Raw genomic sequence first — 12065 nt, 5'->3', positions numbered from 1 at the left:
CCTCGCATCCTGGACATAAACTGTTTCAACTCCTACCCTCAAAACGACGCTATAGAGCACTGCACACCAGAACAACTAGACACAAGAACAGTTTTTTCCCGAAGGCCATCACTCTGCTAAACAAATAATTCCCTCAACACTGTCAGACTATTTACTGAATCTGCACTACTATTAATCGTTTCATAGTTCCCATCACCAATCTCTTTCCACTTATGACTGCATGACTATAACTTGTTGCTGGCAATCCTTATGATTTACATTGATATATTGATCATCAATTGTGTTGTAAATGTTGTACCTTGATGAATGTATCTTTTCTTTTATGTACACTGAGAGCATATGCACCAAGACAAATTCCTTGTGTGTCCAACCACACTTGGCCAATAAAAATTCTATTCTGTTCTATTCTATTCTATTTTTTTTCCTTGCTGAATTCTGTAAAGGCAGAATTGTTTTTGCCCAGTTTTTGCTAGGTTTTAATATATTCCTTTTTCCCAGAGTTTTGCAAATCTTGGCCCAAAATCAAAATCACAATAAAGCCCACACAAACAATAAATACTACTGAAAGCAGCTGTGTCTGAAAATGTGTGGTCATGGAATTCTCTTAACCAATCTTTCTTTACCTCAATCTTGCCATATCATGAAAACAGTTGTTTAACAACGTGCAAGAGAAATATATTGTTTCCTACCTGTCATTCATATACGTTTCATAGTCAGTGTACCATAACAATCAAGTATCACATTTCTCATATATATCTTCATATGTTGGAAAATAATTGAGAGGATGACAGTAAATTAAAAAAAATTCCCATTGTTTCTTTATTTCCAGTTGCCAGCTCAGATTACTTTGGTACCATCATATAAACATACATACATATTTTGCACAAATGCAAAACAGCAATCCAGATGCTGGAGACAAAGGTTAACTGTTACATAGCATGAGTAACTGAGCTTGGAAGAAGCAAGCCTGTACATGCTAAATTAATAGTGAGCCACATTATCTTTGAGCTTCCAACATACATCAGATCAAATTGTATTTGGTAGTTTACTCACAGATAAAGTGATGATACTGAAACTGTCCATGAGGCTGTAGCATCCTAACTATATTCAGAGCCTCAAAACTGTCTGCAAGTTTATGATTTCAGTTTAATTTTTCATTTTCCTAAGTTAAAACAAAAATACTGTATTTTCAAAGGAAAGAGCAGCTTGAACATACAGTATTGCAGTATAGACAACAAAAAATGTTCTGGTGAGTTTAAATGTGTTCAGTGTAACCAAATCCAACATACCAAATGTTGTTTAAAAGAAACCTAGTTGGTAAGTTAGTATAATTGTCTTTTGCCTGGTTTGAAGGGTTTCTATACATCCCTGAGTACAGAATAGCATTATGTGGATGGATGAAAAGTGGGTTCATATAAGTGTTTTGTTTGGTTTCCCTTAGCATGATATAAAAATCCCATTGCTTGTTTATGGCTTTGCTTATTTATGGCTTTGCTTGTTTATTCAAATGCAGCCTATTGTAGTGTGTTTAACAAATTGTGTTCAAACAAACCAAGGCTTAACACATGTGAATACACTTGAAAACCGTTCACAGCTAGTAGGCAAAAAAACACATATGCAGCCTATTTATTATAAAACAGTTTCTATGTGCTGCATGAAGTTATGTGTCATTTCCCTTTCCTAGTATTAAGCAGCGAAAAATCCTTAAATGCTAAAGAGATGCAGAAAACTGCATATTGGCGTCGTAGGAAGAGGCAGCATTGCAATGATGCACATGTGTTATATATGTACAGGTTCTTAACAATCATTGTAAAACAGAGCCAGTAGTTGCTTTTTTTTATCCTGATAAAGATAACAGCTGAAGTAGGGAAACAGTAATGCAAGCAAGCCAAACAGACATTTATTCACATCATTAATGGAATTATAAAAGGAAAAACTGATAAGAAACCTCTAATTACTTCTTAACATTATAGTAGGAAACACAATGAATGGTGCTGTTTTATTTTAATAGAATCTTGCAGTGCCAATTTTAACTGTAGGCAGTATATATTGGCATATGATGATAATAATTGCACTTTTTTTGTGAACTAGTGAACTTCTGCAAGATTTGGAAAACTGTGAAAATGATCCTGTAGCTATAGCGGAGTGTTTTGTTTCTAAGGTAAGTGATTATATCATCTTTTGATGTTAATAAGATCTTCAGTATTTTGCATTCTCAGAATATATAAATGGAAGATCATTCCATCAGTTCCCAAATGCCTGTAAAACATAAATCATAGGATGCAAATCTTTTTTTTACAAATTACTGTATGGAGTTAGCTTATATTACCATTCCACTAAATTTTCCTGAATTGGTGAAGCAATATGAAAATATTCCAAAGTTAAGTCATTATTTAATTTTACTTTGGCCATAGTCTTACATGAATTGGCTCTCACAAATCTATTAGAATGGATGAGCGTTTAGATAGAACACATCTCTTTTTTTAATTATTTGATTTGAAAATATGTGCATATTTGATAGAAATAACTGGTTCATCTCTTTTTGCTAAAACTTTATATATTTTTTCTTTCTTTTAGATATTAGAACATCTTAAAATATTTTTCTCACTAGTTATCTTTTTCCTTTTGTAGACTGATATAATATTTAACATCATCTTAGTCAATACTACTCTGCAAAGTTTACTGACTAATTTTGTTCGGCAACTCCATTTTTTATTCTTAAAATGTTATTCTGGATTAATGTTACTGCATACATAGACATTATATAAAAGATTAAAAATGGAATGGGGAAAATATCAAACAGCTTAAAATCAATGCTAGTTCCTATTCACCCCAAGTTTGCTGTTTCTTTTCCTTACTTTACTAGATCTCATCCTAGTATTTTGCAAATATAAAAATGAATCTTACTAAATGTTGAAGAATTGCAGGGATGAATTTTTAGTTCAGTGTGGATTTCTGCTATAAGTGTCAAATACGAAATGTACTACAGATGGTCCTTGACATACAACAACAATTGAACCCAAAATTTCAGCTGCTAAGCAAAACAGTTGTTAAATGACTTATGCCCTATTTTATAACCCTTTTTGCTGCCATTGTTAAGCGAATTGCTGCAGTTGTTGATTGAATCATATAGTTGTTAAGAGAATCAGGCTTTCCCCATTGACTTTGCTTGTCAAAAGCCAGCTGGGAAGGTAACAAATGGTGATCATATGACTGGGATAGTGCAATGTTCATAAATACATGCCAGTTGCCAAGTGCCCAAATTTTGATCACATGACCATGTGTGAAAAACGGTCCTGAGTCACTTTTTTCAATGCCATTGTAACCTCAAACAGTCACTAAACAAATGGTTGTAAACTGAGGAACGCATGTATTGCATTTCAGAAAAAAAACTATATTGGTTTTCTAGTAGTTTGAATACAGTTAATGTTGACTTCTCTGTCTCTCCCTCCCTCTCGCTCTGTCCCACTCTATCCCTCCCTCCCTCCCTCCCTTCCTCTCTCTCTCTCTCTCTTTCTCTCTCTCTCTCTCTTTCTCTCTACAATTGGTTTTTCCTTTCTTCTTTCTCTCTTAGTCTGGTAAAGCTGACTGAGGCATTTAAGTCAATGGCCTTGTGCATTATAGAAGCAGCAGTCTAGATTTTGTGATGGGAAATCTTTGACTCTTGCTTAAAATTGGTTCAAAGTCTTTGATATGTTTATGTTTAGAAATAAGAGAACAGCTTTGTCCTTTCAGCTGGTCACCAGAGGGGAAAACTTGAAAGCAGGCAAGTTTAGGCAATTTGGCTAGTCATCCTCTCCTCTTTTCTTCCCTTGACAAAGGGAGGTTTTGAGCTTCACACAGTAGTTTCTATTGGCCAGACATATTTATATCTAAAAAGAAATGTATGTTGATTCATAGTTAGTAGCTCTCTTGTTTTAAGTATTGCATTTTGCTAAGACTTACATGAGTTGGGGGCTGCAGATTTATGGCTGTCTGTTGGCCACTGTCCATATTACTCAGTTCACCCTGAACATCAAAGAACGCCTTTTAGGTACTGTATTCAGGAATATATGAAAGTAAAACTAGAAGTGCAGGTTTTAATGAAACCATAAATATCATTTAATTCAAAGGTTGACAACTTTAGTTAGTAATCTGAACTGGTATTCTTTTGCCCTGACTTATAGCCTCCTTCCTTTTATCATTTGCAAGGTAAGGGCTGTCAATACAGTAATAGCACTACATTCAGGGGTGAAATGCTCCCGGTTCGGACCAGATCAGCTGATCCAGTAGCGATGGCAGAGGATGGTTTGAAGAACCGGTAGCAAAAATCTCTGCCCCCCCACCCACCCATGCCCACCCAATGCCCGGTCGCCCACTTCCCCACTTGCTGCTGCTTTTAAAAAATTCTTTTAAAAGGTAAAAAAAGAGGCTCTGACAATCACAGCTAAGCTGCGCAATCGTCAGAGCCTTTTTTTTACTTTTAAAAGCATTTTTTTACAACCTATTCAGCCAAATAGGTTGTAAAAAATGCTTTTAATAGTAAAAAAAAAGATCGTGCGCCACAGCTGATCACCTCTGCCCCTAAACGCCATTCTGCTTACCCCATGCCTCCTTTTGCACATGCATGCAGTGCACACCTTGCACCTTGCATTTGGTGCATGGTGCGCACTGTGCATGCGTGTGTGCAGCACACATGCGCAGCCAGCGAACCTGTAGTAAACCGGTTCAGATTTCACCAGTGACTACATTGCAATGGTTGTGGTAGTCAAAGTACGGCTTATTAGGTTAAGTTTGTGCAACAAAATACTATTTCTAGCTTGCATCAGTACAGTTACACAATGAAGACCTGATTAAAAAAAGGGCAGCACGCAAATATTTTACTTCATTTGAGTCAAACACGAAGATGATTTTTCTCTCTCATTTTGTGAGCTTTTGAACTCCAATTGACTTGACAACTGAATCTTAAAACTGGTACGGATGCCAGGAGGCTGGCCATATGGTCTACTAATTTGTTTTCCAACACTTTACTGCTCCCTCCTATTAGCACTGCCTGCTTGCAGTAAATGCTTTATTCACCCACCCTTGGCAGTGGTGCAGATCCCAGCACCATTGGGTATTATGTTATATTCGATATTTGATGATCACATGGAAAAGTAATACTGACAGCATAGTGAACAAAAGTCTCACACAGCGAGTGCCAGAGGTCATCAAATGTTGGGCAGCAAGGGCAAAGGTTCTTGTTTATGGATACTTCTGGACAGAGTCACTTTCCATTTTTTTTATTTTTTAACAACCACTCATATAGAAATGCCAAGTATTAGTAATGGAATCATTGCAGCAATTGAAAACAAGCAGTTTGCAGGCTAAACATTTTACAAAAGAATGGATAGCTTAAAATCAGGGGTGAAATTCTCCTGGATCGGACTGGATCATGTGATCTGGAAGCGATCGTGGCCAGTAGTTCCGCGATCTAGTAGCAATGGCGAAGTGAAGCTCCACCCACCTGACCGCCTGTCATTACTTCCTGATTTTAACCAGGAAGTAATATGTTTTTTACCTTCTGCGCATGTGCACAAGGTGTGCGCACGCAGGGCGCGTGCACTTCCGAGCCAGTAAGGAAAGTAAGTAGATTTCACCTCTGCTTAAAATTTCATGAACAGATTCATCTTCCTTACTTTTGTATGATCCACAAATCTGCTCCTTCTGGTGCAGTTTCAAGGATGTAATTAGCCGTTACGGTTTGCAAGAAATGTGTTATAGGTGTAGAAATGTGACTGTGTAATATTGAATGTCTGCTATTATTGATGCATTTTTATTGATGTATATCAGACTGGTTGAGATCATTTCTTTATTTTTTAAAATCTCTTTCCAGTTTGGTAAAGTATGAGACTATTTTTTTAAAAAAATTGGATGAAAAACAAAAGAGGGCGTAACAATTTTTAAAATAAATGTCTTTTTTAAAGTCCATTCATAGCCAGTGTTTCTGAATGTTCAGCTTGGTTATATAGTGAACTAGATATTTTCTGCCTTTTGCTCATAAATGCTTACTTATGTACAGATTGGGTGTGACTTCAGCAATGAACATTACATTTGGATGACACTGAAGAATCCCCAACTTAATATATGCAATAACTGGAATGATTCTACCAGCTAATAACAGAGTGTAATGTCTCTGTTGCAAATTATGGTTAACATGATTACTACTTCATTGCAGGCAGTAGATTTCTACAGTAGTTTTTAGTTCAAAGCATATATGTAGGCTATGATATAAACTTATTATGTCTCATGCCAATGAGGGCAGCTACATGAATTCTGGCATTTAAACCCAAAGATAAAATATCAGCAGTGGCTATGTGGAAATTTTTAAAATAAATGTCTTTTTTAAAGTCCATTCATAGCCAGTGTTTCTGAATGTTCAGCTTGGTTATATAGTGAACTAGATATTTTCTGCCTTTTGCTCATAAATGCTTACTTATGTACAGATTGGGTGTGACTTCAGCAATGAACATTACATTTGGATGACACTGAAGAATCCCCAACTTAATATATGCAATAACTGGAATGATTCTACCAGCTAATAACAGAGTGTAATGTCTCTGTTGCAAATTATGGTTAACATGATTACTACTTCATTGCAGGCAGTAGATTTCTACAGTAGTTTTTAGTTCAAAGCATATATGTAGGCTATGATGTAAACTTATTATGTCTCATGCCAATGAGGGCAGCTACATGAATTCTGGCATTTAAACCCAAAGATAAAATATCAGCAGTGGCTATGTGGAAATTTTTTAAATTATTAGGTGGGATGGTCACAGATTAAGACAGCTTTTTCAACTAAATTGAAAAGGGGGAGGGCCTTCTCTGTGGGGGCCCCTACCCTCTGGAACGAGCTCCCTCTGGGGCTTCGTCAACTCCCCGATCTCAGGTGCTTCCGCCGCGAGCTGAAGACGTTGCTGTTTCGAAGAGCAGGACTAGCTTGAACGTAGTTTTAAATTGGGGTTTTTAAATCAGGGGTTTAAATGGGTTTTAAATTTGTATTTAAAAGTTTTAAGGCATCAACTGAATTTAATTGTCTATTATTTTTGCTGTTTTATATGTATTATATGTTTTCTGTTGTTTTATTGGCTGTGAACCGCCCTGAGTCCTTCGGGAAATGGGCGGTATACAAATATAATAAATAATAAATAATAATAATAATAAATAGAGTGTTTTTATTAACCCTGAAATACTATGTAAAAAAAAAAGATAGGTATGTTATACACACTCAGATATTGTTGCATATTGAGAAATGCTCCATGAATGTTTATCCTTCTGTTTGGCTGCTGTTCCCCAATCAGTTTTGACCACTTTACACAATTTAAAATAGTTTAGGCCATTAAAACACACCTACAGCCACACATAAACAAGGGTGAGGCCAACAGCACTTGGTAGCACCTGTTCCAGTTGCAACCAGGAATACAATTTCTGTCTCGGTTGTCATCATGAACATTGCAGTCTCTCTGTTAATGCGCATAGGCTGCAGAGCACATAAAATGGTTGTACTAAAAGAAGATATTTAAATGCGCTAGTGTTAATTAACCTGAGGATTTTTGAGGAATTGGTTTAAGAGAATCTGTACAAGAATAATGCTTTTGATCATTTATATATTTTACATAAAATGGTTACATAAAATTTTAAGTTAATGTAATTTAATTGTTACCTAAAAGTTACATAAAATTATATGTGGTTTTCCTTTCCCAAGGGTTTTCTTCAAATTGCAAGGATGTAAAACATGCTTTATAAAAGATACTGTATTCTAAATTATATGATCCTTATGGAGGTCAGAGGTACTTCACTGTTTTATAAAAAAAGAATCTGATAGGTTAGAGGGATGTTTATTTGTAGCTGAAAGTCATTTCTCATCTGCCCTTTTAACTCTTGGCGATAAATGGATGGGTGAAGGCCTTCAGTCACACATTTTGGGACGGAATGGATTGGACTGGCTTTGAAAACATGGTTAATCTCTGGGACTGGCCAGTATTATTTTAGTATGTCAATGTACTGCCTTCTGTGCTCATTGCTGGTTGATTTCTGGCTAGTTCAAGTTAAATCTAGTTAGTCATGTTATCTTATTTTTCTGTGGACTTTCTGGCAAATAGATGTTTCCAGGTTCTAAATAAATCTTTCCATTTGCTTATGTACAGAGTGAAGATTTCCACATATATACACAGTATTGTACCAATTATCCAAGGTAGGAGCAATTTTGTGTGTGTGTGTGTGTGTCCCTGTGGGTAGATCTGTCTCGATATCACTCTGTGTTTCCCACTATATATTTCCAAAAGGTAATATTTGTTAGGGCTGTAGAGCACTTTGGAACTGAAGGCAAACAGGTGCAGGGGAATGGGTATTTAGCATAGGTCTATGCTTTCATGCTTTTCCTTCTATAGTTGCTGCAGAATCCTTAGAAAAGATGTCCTTAGTTGAAGGAGGGGCAGAGAGGTGAAACATTTATGGACCCATGAATATACCTTTTTACCTTGGAATTCAAAATCCTGAAGAAGCAAAATGAATATTACCTTTTTTACGTTGCCTAAAATTTGAAATGATCACTTAATCAGAATTAATCTCGTAAAATTTATGGAAAGTATAGTGGGGGGGAATTGTAGAGAAGATGGATGCTCCTTTTCACAATGATGTCTGAACATACAAATATGCTAAGCCATTATTTTGAGTACAAGAAGTTAAGCAAGGTTGATATACTTATTACATAGAGGAATAATGAAATATTTGTGGGGTTATTTCCTAAGTTTTGACGTAATTGTTCATAAGCTTTTGCTTGGCATTCACCTGCATTTTATGCTCTCTAGTTAATAGTTAATTGTTTAAATTTGTTTTTAATGGATTTTGTTATTATATTTGTTTATATACGTTTTAATTTTTTGTTGTGTTCACTCTGTAAGCCACCCAGAGTCATGAATATGAAGTGGTTGGTTATTTAAATTTAATGCGTGGATAAGTAAGTAAACAAATAACTAAATGATGAATGATGAGAATGTATTGTGGAAGGTAGGAGGAATCTTTAAAGTAGCATTTCTGTTAGATATTGTTTGGTTCAACTATGGTGGCTTCTTAGGTCAATATCTTATAATTGCATGGGAGTTTCCATCTTTAAAATGTCTTCGTAATTTCCTTGTCCTTCAACAAGTATGAATTAAGCTTCTGTACAGAAAATGATAGACAGTGTTTGTGTGAGGCAAATAAAAAGGAGGAAGATTCTTGTATTGATTTGCTTCTACAGACTTTTTTTTAAAGAAAGAATCATTGGAATAGGGTGGGGATTTTCCCTGAGGTGATTCAGAAAGGATACGGTGGAATCTAATAGTTCTTCTCATTAAAAAAAATTATAATAACTTTTTTCTTCAAAATCCATTCTAAACAGAAAACAATTTTAGGAGACGAAAGCTCCTGTTCAGATATGTAGACCAGAGGTCTTCAAACTTGGCAGCTTTAAGACTTGTGGACTTCAACTCCCAGAATTCTCCAGCCAGCTATGTTATGCTGGAGAATTCTGGGAGTTGAAATCCACAAGTCTTAAAGCTGCCAAGTTTGAAGACCTCTGATGTAGACTCTCCCAAATCATCCAGCTTATAAATTGCTGTACTGTCGGAACTGAAAAGCAAATAAGCAAACATGTCCATTGAATGGGTGGTTTTCTGCATAATTAACAGGTTAATAATGTTCTGAAAGCTGTGTTTGTATGCTTTACAGGTCAGTGGCTGTACTCACTGAATGCATGAGGAATAAGTCCCTAGCCAAGTTTTTCAGAGAAAGACAAGAAGCTTTACAACATTCTCTTCCTTTGGGATCCTACCTTTTAAAGCCTGTTCAAAGAATATTGAAATACCATTTACTTTTGCATGTAAGTAAAACGCTTTGTCAACAAACCTTTGTCTATACTCTACTGAACCTATAAAAGCTAAGTTATACATTTATACTTTTAAAGAACTGTCTCTAAATTGGCCACTTTTGTTTCACGGGGAGGGGCGGGAACACCCTGATCTACAACGTGCTGAATTTGTACTGCTCACTTCCACTTTTGCCCCCTGTTGCCTGAGTTTTCTGAAAAGTCCCAGTGTGGTCTGCGTCATTTACTGACAATGTTTGTAACCTCAGCTCATGCTGAGTGACTGGTGTGTTTACAGTCTCCTAAGTCTTGTACAAAGAGTTCCACACAACATCTGAGAACTCCTGAAATAAAAGAATAAACAAATATTTTGAGTACATTACCATTATTTTAGTTGCTTACATAGTATTCCATCCTGTTTCTTTGCAGTAGCTTGGGAGGTTCTCATTGAAAAATTATTGTAAATGGTAACATATAGGCTAAAAGTGTATTTCTCTGCCTTAAAGCATGTGAGTATGCATTTAAATGTTTTTGGCATATATGTTGATTACTTATTTACTTAACAATTTAAACATTTTTCAAAAATCTGGGCTTATTTTTAATTCTTTTATCGTATGCTTCCTATTAAGAAATTAAGTATAATTCAAAGCCCGGACATGTAAATTTGGAGAGGGTGTATATGTTTCCAGTATCTGCCATGCCTAATTCTCAATGTAATTATCCCACTAAAATTTCATAGCCAGGGTTTAAATGCAAGAAAACTGCATCCATATGTTAAAATGACTGATTCATTTTGAATGTCCATAAATACCATCCAGGCAGCTGTCAGTATAAAGCCATTGAGTGATGAAGTGATAACTGAAGCCCCAAGGCCATATGTATTTCCTCATACTTTCTCCAGACTGCTAGTTTTAACTCAGAGAGTTTGAAATAAAGTAATAAGAACTAAGGATGTAAAACTGATTTTAATTAATTAAATTAAAAACAAATGATATTTTGTCTAGGTTCCACCCATTTTCTGCAGCATACCTTGGCTCAACCATTCAAGTGCTAATTGGTGCCCTTGACCTGAAAATATGTGCATAGCTACTGTAAGGCATGTCTGTGCATTATTAAAGGGTTTACCAATTAAAACACAATCAATTATCTGTGAAGAGCAGTTAACTGAAGGCAAAATAAAACCTCCTCCTTGATGCTTCCCACCAAGGATTGCATAACAAGGATATTTCTTACATAAAATGATCTATTGATCTGTGTTCAGCTTCACGAGTCACAGGTTGCACATACTTTACATAAGCTGGCATGCTTGTTGTGTCTTGCCAAGATCACTGATATCAAAGGAAACATTATTGTGTTTAAGCACTTTTTGAGCCTACTCAACAGATAATTATAATATTTTCCCAGTCAACTAAGCTACTTCTTATCTAGCAACTGTAATTAAGTATTTGCAGTAGTTTCATGGCTGTCAGTTCCCTCAGTAGGTCCCAGTGTTCATTCTAAACAGGGTCAACAATATGAGATTAAATTTACATGTGGCAAAATAGCAATCACTTGTTATTTGGTTCCTGTGTATTTAAGATTCTGTTGTTTTTTTATTTGCATTTATATCCCGCCCTTCTCTGAAAACTCAGGGCGGCTTATACTATGTCAAGCAATAGTCTTCATCCATTTGTATATTATAATCAAAGTCAACTTATTGCCCCCAACAATCTGGGTCCTCATTTTACCTACCTTATAAAGGATGGAAGGCTGAGTCAACCTTGGGCCTGGTGGGGCTTGAACCTGCAGTAATTGCAAGCAGCTGCTATTAATAACAGACTGTCTTACCAGTCTGAGCCACCAGAGGCTGTTTTGACTTTGGTGGAGAATAGGAATTAGGACCAGAAAGTTGGAAGAAAGGATTAATTCTCAGGGCCCAATATATTGTGGCTTTTACCATATGAACACCCTGAAAAATGTTTTTCTGAAACAGAGTTTCAGAGGCAGCAAAAAAAAACCAAAAAAAAAACAAGGCACAGAGCTCACAACCAAGGAACTTGTTGCTAAAATTCACCTCTGGGAATGGCTGATTGGGGGTATTCTGGGTGGCCAACCTACCTGCCAATCAGCCTTTTTCTTATTTTTCTCCCCAAAAACTAAGGTGCGTCTTATACTCCGGTGCGTCTTATATTCCGAAAAAATTGGTAATTGTACTTCTCAG

At 36.0% G+C, this 12065-nt stretch overlaps 1 protein-coding gene across 7 annotated transcripts in view; it reads left to right on the top strand.

Moving 5' to 3' along the window:
* PLEKHG1 (pleckstrin homology and RhoGEF domain containing G1) overlaps positions 1 to 12065 on the top strand; it is a 132495-nt gene that overhangs the window by 98131 nt on the left and 22299 nt on the right. For all 7 annotated transcript variants that reach the window (XM_058169557.1, XM_058169548.1, XM_058169575.1 and 4 more), the window contains 3 exons: positions 2092 to 2161; positions 8166 to 8212; positions 9730 to 9880. In XM_058169557.1, coding sequence (XP_058025540.1) covers positions 2092 to 2161; positions 8166 to 8212; positions 9730 to 9880 — 268 coding nt within the window. The remainder of the gene's footprint in view (positions 1 to 2091; positions 2162 to 8165; positions 8213 to 9729; positions 9881 to 12065) is intronic.

Source organism: Ahaetulla prasina, chromosome 1 (genome assembly GCF_028640845.1).
Source record: "Ahaetulla prasina isolate Xishuangbanna chromosome 1, ASM2864084v1, whole genome shotgun sequence".
Taxonomy (NCBI): domain Eukaryota; kingdom Metazoa; phylum Chordata; class Lepidosauria; order Squamata; family Colubridae; genus Ahaetulla; species Ahaetulla prasina.
Note: the sequence above shows the minus strand (reverse complement) of the source record. Positions and strands in the feature narration are given on the sequence as shown.